Source organism: Mus musculus, chromosome 19 (genome assembly GCF_000001635.26).
Source record: "Mus musculus strain C57BL/6J chromosome 19, GRCm38.p6 C57BL/6J".
Classification (NCBI taxonomy): domain Eukaryota; kingdom Metazoa; phylum Chordata; class Mammalia; order Rodentia; family Muridae; genus Mus; species Mus musculus.
The window spans coordinates 47,829,847-47,847,874 of NC_000085.6; the positions used below are offsets into that span (position 1 = coordinate 47,829,847).

The 18,028-nt window shown below is 43.4% G+C and overlaps 1 protein-coding gene across 6 annotated transcripts in view; it reads right to left on the bottom strand.

Moving 5' to 3' along the window:
- The window catches only part of Cfap43 (cilia and flagella associated protein 43), a 100,598-nt gene extending 92,990 nt beyond the window's left edge, over positions 1-7,608 (bottom strand). For 2 of the 6 annotated variants that reach the window (XR_003952732.1, XM_006526532.4), the window contains exons 1-3: positions 7,369-7,607; positions 5,718-5,971; positions 538-634 (exon numbers count right to left, since the gene is read on the bottom strand). Coding sequence is in view for 4 of the 6 variants with exons in the window: in XM_006526532.4 (XP_006526595.1) it covers positions 538-634; positions 5,718-5,971; positions 7,369-7,481 (464 nt within the window). In the remaining 2 variants the exon portion in view is untranslated. Of the gene's footprint in view, positions 1-537; positions 635-5,717; positions 5,972-7,368 lie in introns of all 6 variants that reach the window. The other 4 variants (XR_001782551.2, XM_011247103.3, NM_027559.2 and 1 more) reach the window with 3 other exon arrangements.
- Between the last annotated feature and the right edge of the window lie 10,420 nt (positions 7,609-18,028).

Consider the following 18,028-nt stretch of genomic DNA (forward strand, 5'->3'; position numbering starts at 1 on the left):
AAGAATGCACCCACAAAACTGGCCACACGTAAAGGCCCAGCACAGACACAAACATCTCATCTAACCCGCAGGTTTCTGTGTCTAACCCGCAGGTTTCTCGGCCCAGCTGGCCAATGCGGTAGAATGCTCAGGTCCAAGAATACTGCTCTAGTGCCAGCCGTGAACCGCTCACTTCAAACTGAGCTTGAACACACAGACCATCCTACGTTCAACACAGACAGAAAGCATGCTAATAACTCAAGAAGAGTCATTTGCTTTTGGGGAGAGATGAAACTTCATGCAAACACTGCACGTGTCACTAAGAAGGGACGGTGGTAACACAGCTGCTGCAGTTGCTGTCCTGACACACTTCATACCTGAGCATAAAGATGTCACTAAATCATACGGCCAGGAAAGTTAACCTTCCCATCATCCCCTGTTTGGCGTTTTCCATGTGGATCCCCTTTGGTAAAATCCAGCGGGGGAAGATTCCGGTGAAACCAGGGGTCAGGGGGTGGTTGGGTGGAGAAGAGAGCACTCCAGGGTGCTGGGACTTACCAGAGGGCCAGCTCAAACTCTGGGAGAGACGAGTAACTGGCCAGGTAGGTGCCACAGTAACTGAAGCAAAGTAGAGTGTAGTCCAGGAGGATGTCACCTAAAAGACACAATCCAGGACTGTCACATCCAGATGAGCTCACGGTCTCACAGCTTCCCTTTCCCTAGTGACTGGCATACACCTCTAAAGTACTTTCCCAGGGGGTAAGCAATTCCCTGGGCCTTGTCTGAGAGGTGTTTTTGCCCCGTTCTGTTACAAACAGAACCTTCCCTTGTCGTTGAGGTTAGCTCTAAATTTGCAGTCCCCTGCCTCTGTCTCACAAGTGCTAGGATCCCAGCCTTCCTCCTCCCAGAGCCCTTCCTGTTAAGATGACTAGGTAACTGTCTGTAGACTCTGGTGTGGTACTGAGCAAAGGACACTAGTGTCCCAGCCTGATTTGGAATGAATGGCCCCACATGTCTATAAATATGAGACATTGGGATTAGAACAGTTCTCAAGTGCCAAGTGTCTTGGGAGGTTGTAATAATTCTAACTAATATATCAAATAGACATAAATACAGATTTATAAACCCTTAGGCCATATCTGGCCTTCAACTCAGTTTTTTGTTTCCAGTCCTTAGAACAATTTTCTTTATTCACTTTAAAGGCCTTTGCAATGAGATGTCTAGTAGGTGGGTCTTGGGGAGGCCGGGTGAGGGACAGCTGATTTTGCTCTCTAGTGTGGGGGCACAGGCCTAAGCTCAGCCTGGGTATTTGAGACTGTGCGCTTGCTCTGAGTATTTTAATGACTGCTTCTGTTTTTACATTCTGTCTCATTCTGTGTGTGTGTGTGTGTGTGTGTGTGTGTGTGTGTGTGTGTGTGTGTGTGTGTTGGACTGTATGCCGCATGTGTGCAGATGCCTGCAGAGACCGGAAGAGGGCGCTAGATATCCTTCAGCTGGAGTTATGGGTGACTGTGAAATTGTGGGTTCTGGGATCATCTCCTCGGCAGGAGCTGTGTGTGAGTCTAACTGCCGAAGCATCTCTTCAGCCCTGCACTTTTTACGTGAGGGTGGCCAGAGTATATCCCTAAAATGTGACTTTGTCATTGGGTTTATTTAGCATGGACTGACAAAGAAAACAGTATGCGTTTATTGAGAATGTGATGCAAAAAATAAAAGATAAATTTTCCGTGGGATGAGACCTTAATACAACAATTTCATATCCTTCAGACACTTTCCTTATCGTCAACATTAATATTGTTTCTAATTGTTATATTATTATAAATTCAAAATTTCAAATATATGATTTTTGAAGAGAGTTTTTAAAAACCTAGAGAGAGAAAAAGTATATCTCTATTTCTAACATCAAATTTAGTAAATTTCTTCCTGCTCTTTTTTTTTTTCTTTTCCTTTTAGACAGAACTCATGGAGCCCAGGCTGGCCTTGGATTCACTAGGTACCTGAGGATAGCCTTGACATCAAGTCCTCCTGCCTCTTCCTCCCCAGTGCCAGGCTTACAGGTGTGCACTACCACGATCAGTCTCTTCCTTCTGTGTGTTTACATGTAAAAGTACATGCAAATATACTTCCTGTGTATATAACTTTGCTACTTATAGTTGTGATAAGTGTTGATTGAATAGCATATGCAATATGCCTCATTTTAAAGGTACAGTTTAGATCACACGAAGTGTTCTGTCCTATTGGTTTCTTGTTTACATCACATGAATCATTTTATCATGTTCCTAACGTTTTTTACAAAATTTTGATTTATAATGCTTGCAATAATAATGCTTCATGTTTTTAAAAAATGTTTAATTTTTTTATTTTTAATTTTAATTTTTTTTAGCATACTTACCACTGTTCATATACTAGGGGTTTTGGCTGCTTTGTCTTTCCAATTATGCAACTCCTTTGAAAATGGACCTATAGCCATATTTCAGGCCGCTACATTTCCTTTGCATCTGATTCTCATAGTGGCCCCAGAAGGACTCTATCAGTTTCTCAGCTCGCTGGATCTCACTGCCAGCCAGCGAGAGGCTATCAATGTCTCCACGGCTCCAAACACACTGTGAGCCTGCCCCGGAGAAACAGCCCCTGGACTGAACCATGCTACAAATGATCAACTGCGGTACTCTCGCGCTTGCGTTTGTGTGGGCGGGCAAGCATGTGTTTGTTGGAGGAGCCCGTGTGGCGCCACTTTCTCTCCTTCCGGTTTTACACGGGTTCTGGGATTTGAACTCCGGCTTGGAAAGCAAGAACTTTTATCTGCCGAGCCATCTTGCCAGCCCTAAGCTTTTCAAAAGCAATTATTGACAGACAGTTTTAATATAATTGATCACTTACGGCTTCTGATCTGTCTGGGATGCTAGTCCTTTAAGGTTCATAAGTGCTGTGAGGACGATTGATTATATTTTTAAAATATATTTTCCTCATTCTTTTCCATGGTATTTTGTGTGTGTGTGTGCCCTGGTGTTTGTAGTTTAGCATTTGTTAGTAAATATACCAATCCTTATAAATAGGGTCCTACATTCTTCTCCAAGCTATGGTATCTTGCCATATTTTCTACTATTTTTCCAGTAGGCTTGCTCATGTTGAATCCCATTTTCGTGTGATACGTGTTATGATGAACAGGATGTCAATCTTGACAAATTAGTTCAGATACTCAAAAATGTATAACATCACTGTTGAATAATCTCTATCCTTTGGACTGTGAGTTTCTTCATCATAGTTCACAATTTTCTGGATCTAGTCTTCCTTATGCCTCTAGTGATCTGGAAACACTATTCTCCTAATGCCTGAGTGTTGAGATGTTACAAAGACCCTCTGGCCTTACTACCTCCTTCTCGTACTTATTCTAGAGACACTCTGGAATCATTTAAATCCCCCTACTCTCCAAAACAGTGAGCCCATGAATGGCTCTCTGTGACAAATATTGGAAATATATTTATCTATAACAATCATCTTTTCTATCCTGGAATCCCTCTCTACAGAATTATATATTTAAATATACATTATATAGCAGTGTGTGTATGTTAATTCATATAATCCAGTCCTATGTTTAAGATGCCCTCAGCTTAGCTTTATGGCTCCAGTCCTGGGTAAGCAATTGTGTGTGTATGTGTGTATGTGTGTGTGTGTGTGTGTTACATTTACCCTACATGTATGGGTGTTTATTCTGCAACCACTATCTTACTAAGCCTTCCTCAGTAAGTCCCAGCAGATGAATGTATCACCTATAGTGTTCTGTTCCACAGCTATACATTTTTGTTAAATATTTTATCATATTGGTTAGGCCTTCTGGTTGATAATAGAGGACACTGATAATAGAGTTCCTTGATGATTTATTTCAGTTTTTACTGTGATCCTTCTAGGGATTTGGTATTCAGTATGGATGTTGTCTACTGGTTTGAATTAATTTCTGATTGCTTGCCCAGGGCTGGAGCCACGAAGCTAAGTTGAGGGCATCTTAAGCATGAAGCGGGGTTGCAATCCACACAGAGAGTTCCCAATTTAGGAATGGATTGCTTTCATTAAGGTGCCTTAATCTGCGAACACAGACCAGTTTCTCCAGAAATAACTTGTAAACTACAGAGATGGAGCTTGGCTTGACCATATTTTCAAACATGGTTCTGAAACTAAGGCACCATCAAGGGTAAGCTTCCTGACCGTGCTGGGCACGTGGGCTATTATTGTTAGTTTGAGGCAAAGTCTTGCTTTTAGTTAGGGGGTGGTCATAGAATCTGGATCTTTCTTCCTCGCCTTCCCCAAGTCTGGATTACAGGTGTGTGTAACCAATCACCACTCTCAGATTTAGGTCGTCTTAAACCTGGGCAGGGATCATTAGCTAGAGGCATCTGGAGGTGTCTAGCTACTCCGTCCATGAAAGTTAGCTGCATCTGTGAGTGGTTCAACAGTAATATAAATAATAGATAACCTGGAATGAGTGCTTGGTGTGCATGCGTGTGTGTGTGTGTGTGCATGTGTGTGTGTGTATGTGTATGTGTGTGTGTATGTGTGTGTGCATGCGTGTGTGTGTATGTGTGTGTGTGCATGTGTGCATGTGTGTGTGTGCATGCGTGTGTGTGTACATGTGTGTGTATATGTGTGCATGCGTGTGTGTGTGTATGTGTACATGTGTGTGTATGTGTGCATGCGTGTGTGTGCATGCGTGTGTGTGTGTGTGTACATGTGTGTGTGTGTGTATGTGTGCATGCGTGTGTGTGTGTGTATGTGTGTGTGTGTGCATGCATATGCCTCCCCTATCAACACAAACTTAGCATTAGATGCTATATTTAGCTCCATTTGTGGTTAAGGACAGGGAGGTTCAGTCTTGCCTGTAGTCATTTGAGCATCGGTTTGTGTAAGAATTCCAGTTCCAATCAGTCACCAGGAAAAGAACAAACATTGTTGCATAAGAGGCCAGTTCTCCAACCCCTGTGTTTCTCAGGGTTTAAAATGCAAGTCAGCCACCGGAGAAATGTTCAAACTAAGGTGTGGGTTTGTTAGGTGGGGCGGGCGGGGAATCAGGTTGTGTGTTTTTTGAGGGTGTAGCTGTTTCTTTTGGATTTGCCCAGGCTAGTTTCCAGCTTACCGGCTCAAGTGAGCCTCCCTTTTCAGCTTCTAAGTTTCTGGGTCCACAGGTGTGTGCTACCACGAAAGGATGATTCTGCCCTTTTAGGTAATTTCTGAGGTAAGGCCAGTGTTGGCAGGAAGCACACCACCTTTAAGTCAGATGGCTGTGGCTTATGGGGTTAATAAACCTTTAGTGGTCAGCTTGTCTACTTCTGTCCAAAACAACCTTTCACAATACAAAACACCTTCATTCCTAAGAACTAGATTTGTTCACATAAAAAACAAATTTCAGTAGCCAGGTGGTGGTGGTGCGTCCCTTTAGTCCCAGCACTCAGGAAGCAGAGGCAGGGGGAAATCTCTGAGTTCAAGGCCAGCTTGGTCTACAGAGTCAGTTCCAGGATACCCAGGGCTACACAGAGAAACCCTATCTTGAAAAACAAACAAAACAAAAATCCTTCAGTTCCGGGGTGAAGGGGGTGGGGGTGAGGTACCACAGGTGTGTGCTACCACGAAAGGATGATTCTGCCCTTTTAGGTAATTTCTGAGGTAATTCCAGTGTTGACGGGAAGCACACCACCTTTAAGTCAAACGGCTGACTTAAAGGGGGAGGGGGAGGGTGTCCCAGATACCTTTTAACTTGTTTTTTCTGGTCAGCGATGGGAAGCTGTATATGTAGATAACAGGTTTAAATCTTCGGTCAGAGAAAGCCACGACTTCACTGGGCACATTAGTTGCCATGACGCCCACAATCCCATTAATACACTGGAGTACAGTCTTCTTCTTGGTTTCCAGGTTAATGAATATTACAAAGTTCCCAGAAGGGTAGCAGATGGTCTGGTCATTGACAAAGTGGACGTTCTGACTAGGGAATCCTTGCACCCATCTTTGAGAAAAGATAGATCAGCATCAGTATGATCCACGCTCACTTCCTTTCCAACACAGCACCTAGAAAGCCATCCCAGTCTTTGAAACACATCCGCTTCATTTTTAACTCCCTCTCTGCTCCAGTCTTTCAGAGGAACACAGGGACTCACTGAGAAACCAGTGTGAGCCGATGGTCTAGAACAATGCAAAGGCTGGAGAGATGACTCAGCAGTTAAGAGCACTGACTGCTCTTCCAGAGGTTCTGAGTTCAATTCCCAGCAGCCAAATGGTGGCTCACAACCATCGGTAATGAGATCTGATGCCCTCTTCTGTTGTGTCTGAAGACAGCAACAGTGTACGTATATACGCATATACACATATACATAATAATAAATAAATAAATCTCTCTATATATATAAAAGAAATGCAAAGATCAATAGGTCTCTGGCCTGTGACATGGCTCACTAGGTTGAAAGGAAATTGTAGAAAACAGTGTATCCAGGGTTCTTTTCTCTTGACTGTTTTTTGAAAAACTAAACTCAAAATCACTTAAAAAAATCAACTAAACAAATTTAAAACCGCTTTGAGTAAGACAGCACACTCTATAGTTGTAAGCCACGTACGTGACTTGCTTATAGTTTACACACATGAAGAATGCACGGCTCTGTTTTAGACCTAAAAATCCACATAAGGACAAGGAAGACACGAGGGCAAAGGAGTTAGAACGTGAGAGGTCCATTTTAGGAGAGGATTGTGTGGTAGGTATATGGTGGAAGGAAAGTCTGAGATAAGGAAAATTCCATTTTATTTAAATATTAAAGATATGTTTGAAAGTGGAGGAAAGAGAGTGAAGGGCACATGTTTTCCGAGTCTGTCCCCCATCTCCTCCCATGACACAGAACAGCAGTGACAGGGGACCCTGAACTGTAAGCCATCCTTCAGAACGTGGAGGGACAGAAAAGTTAGCTCTTCCAGATGTCTAAGGCCCAGCAACTGCGCACAGGAATCCGGAGTGAGAAGGAAGGAGTTAGAAGGGAGGGAATCGCCTAAGAGGACGCTGATGAAGAGGAGGGCTGAATGGGTTTGCAGGAGCTCTGGGGTTGAGTACCACCGAGGCAGGAAGAGGATGCAAAAACAGAAGGTGGGGGAGAGGAATACCGGGCACACAAGTGAGGGTCCCTTAGCAGGAGAGCAATGTGGTGAGGTGGGAAACTGAGGGCCGGTTGGTCATTTGGTCAGGAGACCGACCGAGGGGTCCAACTGAAGAGGCTGCACAGGGTCGGAGCCGGGGGTGGGGAGGAGTTGCGGGGGTGGGGGTGGGGAGTGAGAAGCAGAGCGAGTTTGCTTGGAGGATTCGAGGGGCAGGGGTCCTGGCAGGGTTTCCCCCTCCAGCCCCTTGCGGCCGCGATGCCGCACCTCACCGACAGGGAGGATCCGGAGTAGTGGGCAGAGGCAGAGGCAGGGGCTGAGGCTGAGGCAGAGGCAGTGGCAGAGGCAGTGACGTCGTCGCGCTCCGGGTCTTGCGACATGCCGACTCCCAGCGCACCCGGGGCTGCGGCCGTTACTCCTTGGCCCGGCCGGGTCAGGCTAAGAAGCCCGCGAAGATGCCACTGTTTACACCTGTATCCTGGAGACCGGGAACCCCGCGCCCATTGGCTGGCGGGCGCCGCCTATGGGCGAGCGGCGAGCGAAGCCGAGCGGTGGGACCCTGGGTCGTGGATGCTGGAGTGCTTCTGCCTCAGCAAATAGTTTCAGTATTAATAAGTGTCAAGACGGTTATTAATTCTGCATGCTGCCATGCTACTCCTATCTATACGCCGGAAATATTTCATTTATTTCCCTGCACCGGTTAAGCCTGCTCGGAACCCAGTGAGCAGAAAGCCAAGTCAGAATCCAAAGGGTGAGGGGCACAATGGCTGCCTAACAACCCTTCAGGTGTCTCCTCTGTGAGCGCAAGGAGGCAGACTGAAGTAATCTGGTGGGTGATAGGCTATGCTCTTCTCTCCTAGCCCCTTGCCTCTGTCCTGTCTAATCCTTTTTCTTCCCTGAGTTTCTCTTCCCCTTTTCCAGTTCCTTCCTTCCCACCTGGCCAAAAAAAAAAAAAAAAAAAAAAAAAAGTTGGGCTCCCCATTCCCTCCCCGCTCCCACCAGCCTCTCCCTCCTTCTCCTCCTCCCCCTCCTCCTTCCCTCCTCCTCCTCCCCCTCCTCCTCCCCCTCCTCCTCCTCTCTCTCTCTCCCTCTCTCTCTGCCTTTACTACTCTATTAACTCCCCTTCCCATGGCCTGAATAAACTCTATTCTATACAAGAAGAAGAAGAAGAAGAGGAGGAGGAGGAGGAGGAGGAGGAGGAGGAGGAGAAAAGAAGAAGAAGAAGAAGAAGAAGAAGAAGAAGAAGAAGAAGAAGAAGAAGAAGAAGAAGAAGAAGAAGAGAAACAGGATGAAAGAAAGAAAGAAAGAAAGAAAGAAAGAAAGAAAAAGAAAGAAAGGAAATAATATGTTGGAAATGGCTGAGCCTGGTCTAGGGAATGTTCACTCCATCACTGTAACTGTTACAGTGGCAGGGCAGGGCTTCACCAATGAAAATGTTACAGCTTTGATAGGAAAGGTATCCTGGCAATTGGGAACCAAGCAATACCACCTTGTCACACTTTACAACAAACCTCACCCAAGAGATTTATTGGGAGGGGAAACCCAGGAGGGTGGATGCAATGCTTGGACTAGAAGCAGCTGTCAACTGAGCATAAGGTAGGGTTTTTATGTAGGGTTTCATGGCTGCTGGGCTTTCCAGGGTGGCCTGGGATTGGTGGAATTTTTTTTTTTTTTTTGTCTGATATTGTGGCAAGCTTAGGGATTGGTGGGATTCTTTTTCTTGGCCTTGGTCTTGGGGTCAAGTCAGGGTCATAGTGTTCTTTCTATTGCCCTTTTTACCCTACAGTAATGAACTATGGATGTGTTCAAGTAGGTTAAAGAAAGGGGGATTTTAAAGAGAGAGAGAAAAAAGAGGAAGACCTTTGAAGCAATAATCCACAGCATCAGTGTTTAATAACAAGAATGATGCTGAGGTAGAGCAGAAAGACGTGAAACTATGGAGTCAGGAGAAGGGAGAGCCAGCTAATCAGAGTCTGGCAGCTGAGAACCAAACGTTCCGAATGCAGGATAAAACCCACCAATTACATAATAAGGACACCCACCAATCCCTGAGTTCATTCAAGCTCAGGAATTGATATCTCACCAATCACCACCCTGGGAATCTCTATCCTGGAAAGCTCTGCACCTCCAGAAATCTTATATAAGCCCCGCCTTCTGCTCAAATTGCCTGAGCAAAAGCAGCCACTGTCCATCGTCCATCGAGGTTTTACCTCTCAGTTAATCTCTTGTGTGAGGCTTGCTGTGTGGTGTGACTTGGTGGTACCCCTTGGCTCCGGGTTGCCAGGATACCTCTCAGTATAGAGCTTTGGCTGGGGGAAACTTACCCCTACCTGAGCAGAGCTCTAACACTTTCATTAGAGCAGAACTGTAACACTTTGGAAATCGTCCCCTCCCTCCCGAGTAGCAGAACTGTTACATTCCCATTGGGAAAAGCTCCCCTGCAGCAGCTGGAGCAAACTGGAACACTTTTGAAGTGGAAACCTTTCACTTCAGAGCTGCAACACTTACACCAATATGATTAACATTTGCTTGACGTTTTATTCCTTTCCAAGTCGTAGACCTGAAGTTTTCTAGATCTTTCATCAGAATTTTCCTTCACTGAACAAGGTCTTGTCTTAACCTCCTTGTGTAATCTCAGTGGCTCCTGGTCATACCTCATCATTTTAACTCCATTTAAGGAGCCTCCTAGAATCTCTCTCTCTCTCTCTCTCTCTCTCTCTCTCTCTCTCTCTCTCACACACACACACACACACACACACACACACACACACACACACACTAGCAGTCTTTTGAGATAATACTTGAGAGCTGCCGAAATTGTATATAAGCTTAATGCTAAGACACTCAACTGGGATATCTTGAGAATCCACCCCCCCCCCACTAGTCTGTTTTATTCTTTTTCCTGGGGATCTTTCTTCCTCTGGAGCCCTGTACTTAAAAAAAAAATCTATGATAAAAATGTATTAATAAACTCTTCTCTGAGAAGCCCATGCCAAGGGGGTATGCCTTTTTCATTTGCCTCAGACTTATAGAGATTAGCCTGCTTCTGCTTTCTGAGTGCTTCGACTTAAGGTATCTGCGGCCACACTGGGCTTATTCTTAACAAGCTCTAGAATCTACTTCCTATTGGTTTGTCCTGCAATTCCTGGGTATGCATGCAAGGGTACATATATGCATGTCTGTGTGTACATGGCCACGTGTATCCATGTACATGTGCGGTGTGTGTGTGTGTGTGTGTGTGTGTGTGTGTGTGTGTGTGCGCGCGCGCGCGCGCGCGTGCATGTAAGCCCTCGATCCGCATCTTTACCTGAGCCTGGACACTCTCCACTCCCAGTTAGGTGAATTGCTCAGGCTACTTTCAGAGACAGTGTGGAGGTGTAGAGCTGTGCTTCTCCCCTGGCTTCACAGACGACGTCAGTGAATGAGCTACTTCAGAAACATAAATGATCACATTTGTGCCTTTCTATATGTTAGAATTTATTTTAGAACAGTGAGCCCACAAGTTACATCAATTCGGCTGGCTTTAATTAACCAACTATTACTTGGCCATTGGCAATAACAGTTTCATTCTAAGTACGACTGTGAGCTCTCAAGTTACACATTATATTGTATACATGCACACACAATGTATGTTATAAAATATGTGTGTTTTGGGATGACTAAGAAAAAGTTAGAGAGGCTGAAGATCTCAAAGGGGCCTCACCGAAGGCAAGAGTGGAATTGGTATAGACACAAAGAGATGCCCTGAAGCAAAGTAAAAACAGGTACCAACACAGGGAGCCCAGGCACTGACCTGTTCGGACACAAGGCTTTGACAGCACAGAACGCCAAGCAAAACTCATTGGGCTCTAACAAATGGCAGCTTGAGTGGACCAAGTCAGGAAGGGATCAATGCAGAGCTGAAATCCCATGAACGGAGCAAGAAGTTCTGTGCTTGCTGACCCCGTGATGGTTTGATGCCTCCTAACTCAATGATGAGCGCCCACCTTTCATATGATCCAAGAGATGCCAAGAGATTCATTGCTTAGGTTTTTCTGACATGGTTTGGACATACCTGTGTGTCCATTTATTTCTGATTTAATTTGTTATGTTTCTAGATGGTAATAGTCGGTGTGATTATTCATCAGTCTATGTCTCACAGTTGATATTTCACGAATGTTGGGAGCTATTAAGGCAACACTATTGTCCTGATCTCTGAATTGGGCCTCTCCCCCCAAGAAGAAAAGAGGGTCAAAAGCGAGCCACCGACACACCGCTCTGAGAACAACCACAGATTGTTCCAGCCCTAAGTCAGCGCCGGATGTCCTGACCTCAAGATACCCTGATACCGCCAAGTTCCTGCTTCCCCGTGTAACTGCCTAAGAATGTGCAATTCTATTGTCCCCCCTCCCACTGATAAATACTTCTCCTTTTGCTTGTACTGCCCCATCCCTCCCGCTGATCAGTATCTGTACTTCCCCGTTTCCTTGTGCAATTCTACTGCCCCATCCTTCCTGCTGAAAGGCACTTCCCCTTTTGCTTGTGCATTTAAACCTCGGGCCTGGCAAATACATTTGGGGGCTTTGATGCATTCCAGAACGGTTTCCGTGTCGTTTTTCGCACAAGGCCCTCGTCCCTCTCTACCCCCCATTTGGTTCTTAGGAGGAGGTCCCCTCGAGACCCTCGAATAACTGGACCTGCTGGACGGGTCAAGTGGCGCCCGACGTGGAGCACGAGGTACGACTGCCCTCCGGACAACGGATTAAGGATTAAAGAGGTACCGCGCAGACAGAGAAACAGTGGGACAGTCCATCGACACTTCGTTCGAGTGTCGAGTACGGACGTTGGGAGGTAAGCCTAGGTATTCAGTTGTTGTCCCATTAACCATGGGGAATTTAGTCAAGAGATAAAAGGTTCTCTTAAGGAGAGAGGGGTAAGAGTTTTTAAAAAGGGGAATTTAATAAAATATTTTTGTTTTGTGGACGGACGAGAGATGTCCATGGCTGGTATTGAATGGTTCTGAAATACACCCTTTAACTTAGAATAAAGTAGGCAAAGATGTTAATGCTTTGATAAAACAAGGAAAAGATGTCCCTTTTTAGCAATTGGGGAATCATAAGAGATCTCCTTAAACAGGCAGAAGTGGGCAGAGAAGGTGCTTGCCTCCTAGCCCTTACTGAAGATTTTTTTAGAAAACTCCCAATCGCCGTCTCACAAAATCAAAACTAAGCCGCCGCGCACAGTATCTCTATTAGAAGGTTTAGCAGAAGGCTACTTGATACCCAATGAATGGAATAAAGTTATTCAGTCTGTCCTCACTAGAGGCCAATATTTAACTTGAAAGTCAGAGTTTGTGGAAGACAGCCTCCTGGACTGCTGACAAAATCTGTGGTTAAGGCAATTTCCCTGCAGACATAAAACAATTAGGGCTCTCCCCTGTTGTCCTCGCCCAGACAGCACAAGCGGCCCTGAGAGCTTGGCGTGCTGTCCCTGCAGCAAGGGCGCTAACTATGCCCCTAACCAAGATTATACAAAGGCCCCAAGAGTCCTATGCGCAGTTTGTTGCCAGATTGCAGGAAGCAGCTGAGAGAATTTTGGGACCTGAGGAAAGTGAGGGTCTGTTAGTCCGACAACTTGCTCTTGAAAACGCCAATTCAGCATGTAGGGCTGCCCTGGGAGGTGAAACCAAGAGTTTAGATATAAATGGTATGATCAAGCTTTGTAATGAGGTAGATGTGTTTTCTCAACAAGTTTCTAAGTCTATTAACCTGGCCATTGGGGCTGCTCTAACTCCAGCTCCAAGATTGGTGCCGAGCCCCATTGGCCCAAGTTAGAAGTAGACATCTGTGTCCTCACATTGGGTGGAGATGCCGCCTGGGGCACCCCTGATTATTATATGCCTCAATTAACAGCAGTTAACACAGGTGAATTTGAGCCCCCTCCCCAAAAGACATTTTTTCTCATCATCGGCCAAGTGTCCAGACTTTTACCCTTAGGGCTAGAGAGCGCATAGCCCAAGCCTTACCACTCCCACTATTCGGCCATTTCCCTTATATGAAAGAGGAGTGAGGACCTTCCTCCCTGGGATCCTCAGAAATCTACTGGGCACAGAAAATAACTGATTCACGGCCCATGCTGACTTTGTTTCTAGAGGACAAACAGTTTCAAGGGCTCCTGGATACCGGGGCAGATGCCACAGTAATTTCCTCAACACATTGGCCTATAGCCTGGCCCTTACATCCCACTAAGGGATGGTGTGATCCACTGATCATAAAATTTACTGCTAAGAGGAGGAACTTAGAGGCTTGAGAAAGTTCTCGCCTTCTCACCTGGGGCCTAAGATTGTATCAAGATAACTATGACAATGGCCTGACCTTTAAAACCATCCCTAACAATCATAAAGCATCCATAGGACTTCCAGGCACCCGGCCCCCTGTTCCTGCCCCAGGGTGTGCTACGACCCTGTTTCAGCCCACTCTCCCTGCGGGGAGGCCCCCCTCTTCCACTGATTTACTGTGGTCTATATTGAATGCTTCTGCTTTAGCCTTGTTGTATAAGACACAAAGAGATAATGCGTCAGAATCTGAAGATTGTTGGATGTGCTTTTCTGCTTCCCGCCCTTTTATGAGGGCATAGCCTTATTTGAACATTTTACCCTGCTTTCAGACGCTAGGCAGCTTCCCCTTGAGTCAGTTCAGCTTGCCTTGACAGAACTCTCTGGGGTAAGAAGTTGTGTGTTGGGCCCAGGCATGCTTCGAGGCCCTTGCTAGAGATTTGCAATAACATATTTAGAGTAAATAAAAATGGGTTTTAAAGAGACTTCGTAAAGGTCAAAAAATTCATAGATTAGGTTTTATTGGAAGTTAAGAAATCATTTCCTAAAACTATATAATTCATTTTGTCAATGGTGTTTTTGTAGGTTGCAAAAAATAGAGAGCATTTTTACAGATGGCTTTAAAATATTTAACTAAGTGTGGACTGATAGTGGCTTCAAAAAAGTTTTAGCATGGTAAACTTTTAGGCTATTTGAGACATTTAGTGTATAGAGATTGTGTGTTTTTCTCAAAAATTTGCCCTCAGATTAAATAAATTAGACGTTTTAGATGCTTGCCAAAAACTTAGAAAATTTTGGATTTTAATCTTGGTTTAACAAGCTACCTCTTACAAACAGGAAAGGAAAGGAAGGAATAAAGGAAAATGGATTTTAAAACTCTCCCAGGGACAGAGAGAAATCGGGGAACGCCCTGTTTTATTCTCTCTGGCCCCTACAGGAGAAACTCTCTACCCTCTTTCTATTGTCTATGGTTGGTGCACCAATCACATGTCAATTCATGTATGTTTTTGTTTCGTTGTCTGAATAATGGTTTCGTTGTCTGAATGACTGGCTGTTTTATGTTTCATGTTAAAAAGAAAAGAAAAAAAATGGTTAAAAACTTTACCTGCTGAATCATTCTCAGTTTGCAAAACGGAGGCTGAGAGAGGCCCCTCCCTTTAGCTAAAAATCAAGCACAGCAAGAGAGGTCCTGCTGAAAAACTGGTTTTTAAAGAAAAAGAATCTACAACCTCTTAGTTCTAAGGCAAACAAGCTGATAGTTGTTTTTTCCTAAAAAATTCTCTGCAATTTTGTGATTATTGTGTTTAGCAAATGACAAAGTGTGTTTTTATCTTATAAGTATAGCTATAAAAAGTAAAAGTCTTTAATTGATCTAAATTTATAAGATTCGTGAAGCCACTTCATTTGTTTTTTGATTGGTCTTAAAGGTATAAATATGATCTGCATATCTTGGTCATAGAAAATTGGCTTATAAGTTATTTGGGTATGATTAAAAAGGTATAACACTGGTTACAAAGTTAGCTTAAGTAGTAACTCAGGGCTAGAGTCATTTTCAAACAAAAGCACCTGGCATAAACCAGCCCAGAAAACTAGTCCCCTAAAGATACTTTTAAATTGAGATAATATTTTATGTAATTCTTATCCTAAAAAGTAGACTTATAGAGATAAGATTTTAAAACAATGTCTCCTTAATGGAACATTAAAATTTACACTGTCATGCATTCATGAATTGCCAGCCAAACTTCGTAACGTAATAGTGATGTTTCTAGTATTGACTTTAAAGAGAATAAATTGTTTAAAATTGGGTCTTGCTTTCCAAAAGTTGTAGATATATTCTAATATTGCAACGGAAACTTAAAAATTGTGGTTAAAATTGCCAGTGTTCCATTGACTACAGCTTGCAGTTTGATTTCAAATTTAAGATCTTTAATTCACCTGTATATTGTAATTAAGATAATTATAAGAGTAATCATCCTTAAGAAAGAGTATCAAAAATTAGAGGCATAGACAGTTAAATTGTTCCTCTAAAACCGGTCCTTATTGCAGGAGGGCCAAGATGCTCAGATTAAAAAATATTCTACGTTTAAGTTAAGGCAGCCCCAGAGAAGCTTGTAACCTTCTTTTATTTTGCAAACAGAGTCTAAGAAAGTTTCACCTATGTTCAAGGGAATTTCTTTTTAGCTTTGTTGCAGATCTATTCAGATGTTTAAAAAATGCTTAAATTCCAAGAGTTTTGCTTTTAATGAACTGGTGATCACTAGATAATTTTGCCTGTAGATATGGCTAACATAGTTTTACAATATGTAAGAAAATTTTATTGTCTGCTTCAATACAAGAAACAAAGTTTAAATCTTTCAGTGTATATTGTTTTCTAAGTAAAAAGTATTTTATTAGCTAATGCCTCTAAAGAGAAGTTTAGAGCTCTGGAGAATAGTTGTTGCTCCATAAGATTCAGAGACAACATATTTTTAATATTTAGGATTTTAGTTACAGAAAATCTAAGAAAGAAAAATTTATTTGCTTCAAAATTTTTATTTTCAAAACCTCCAAAAGATGTTTTGTCAACAATTTAATGTTACACATGTTACTGAGATATTTTATAATTCTCAAAGACAAGGTATTGTAAAACTTTAAAAACTATACCTTCTTTAAAAACAAAGAAGGGGGGGGAAATTATATCCCCGTGCACATTATTTGGATCACATTTTTGTTTTTAAAAACCGGATATAGTAATGTCTAGGGCAGATAAAAAGGATCCACTTGTTGGGACTTGCCATGATCCTGTTCAGATACTTAATATGGGGAAAGGGGGGAATGTTTCTGTTTTTTCCACAGAATGCTACAAGAACATGCTAGCTTCCAATGTGACAGGCTGACCTGTGACCTGTGAGTGCCCTGACAGTGGTGACCAGAAAGCTGTGTTGAGTGCACAAAAGAGGAGAAATCGGAGAGCAGCCACTTACAAACAGATAAAGAAACTTCGTATCTCCACCATGGGCTGCAGCAAGGGGTGCCAACCTGGTGCCAACTTAAAATAAAAACAAGTAAAAAAGCTGTCTCGTGAGAAAGAGAGACTGGTACAGAGAATGTACAAAGATGCTTTCGTCAGAGACACTGTTTTTTGCCATTCAGGCCAGCTCCTTATAGCTATGAAAGTTTGTGTACCTTACCTATATGCTTATTGTTAGATAATTTTAAGAGTTAAGATCGCCAATCTTGGCAAGTCTTTTTATATTCATTGTAATTCTTGTCAATTAACTAATTGTGTCGATCCTAATTTAGATAAGGAATCTACTGTTATGTTTTTGTTAGAGACCTGCTTATGTTTTGCTGCCTATTAGAGTTAGGCAACGATCCTTGGTTTAAAAAACTGGGAATGCAAACTTTGAAAAGGTATCTACCACAGCCTTAGATCAGCAGCTACATACTGCAAATTTTTGTTAATGATAAGCATAGGAATATTTCCATAGCTTTGTCAGAGCAACATATTATATAAATAAAAATTTAGAGGCAAAAGATAGCATCCTAGAAAGTCCTTGAGCTGACCATGGGCTTTTAATTCTGAGAGAGTGTTGCCTATTCAGTGACATTCAGAATTACCTCTGGCATTACGCTATCACTTTGAATAAAAGCTAGGTCACTGCCTTACACAGGAATTTACGATCATCTCTGAAGAAGAAAGTTTAAGACCTAAAGAGGAACCAGAGTAGATACTTAGAACTGTAGATAGCTGAGTTACACCCATACACAAGTATTTATAATGGCCTAGTTTTGGAAGGTAGACTACCAAAACTGGTTTTCAACCTCCCCCTGGCTTTCGACCTTGTTGCCCTCCCTTTTGGGGCCCCTATTGGGACTCCTATTATTGATTTCCTTCAGTCCTTGGGCATTTCAGAAATTGGCCCGATTTGTTAAATCTCAAATTGATTCATCTCTTTCAAGCGCATTTGTTTCAGTTCATTACCATTGGCTGGACGTTGGTGATAACAAGCAGGTTACTGGAGAAGAGGCAGACGTGGATACCGCTTCATCACCCTATTCTTGGGGAGAGAGACTCAATTTCCATAAAGTGCTTAAGTAAGATCATTCCCCTCCCCCTAAATTTGGCCATCAGTCTCATGCCACAAATCATTTATAGATTGCCGTAGTCTGTGCTTCCGACATGGTAATATACACTCTCGCCACATTGGAAACTAAACAGTCATCCCAGGCTAGACACATCGTAAAATTGGAACTTGAGGCCATCGCCCGTGAGAGTTGTAAGACTAAGTACTGCACAGAGATTAGTCTGAAAGCTGTTAGACAGTCTCTGAGAGGCATGTCTGATTGCATGAAGGTTGAGTGCCCTAGGGTCCTTCCCCCATGAAAAACGGCACGAGAGCAGGTCGGGGTTACTCTGGGAAAAGATCTGTGGGCCTGAGAGTCAATCCCGTACATGGCCCCTAACATTACACACTGGGGATCGGACCTCTACCTCTACCCACGGAGCTTGCTTCGTTCCTAAATCCCTTGGCTAGCCCAGGTTATACCCAACAGACTGGAACCGTTGATTGAAGCCTCATAGATGACTTGTCCTGTGTCCTTCGTGGTTTTAGAAAATCACCCGGTGAGCAA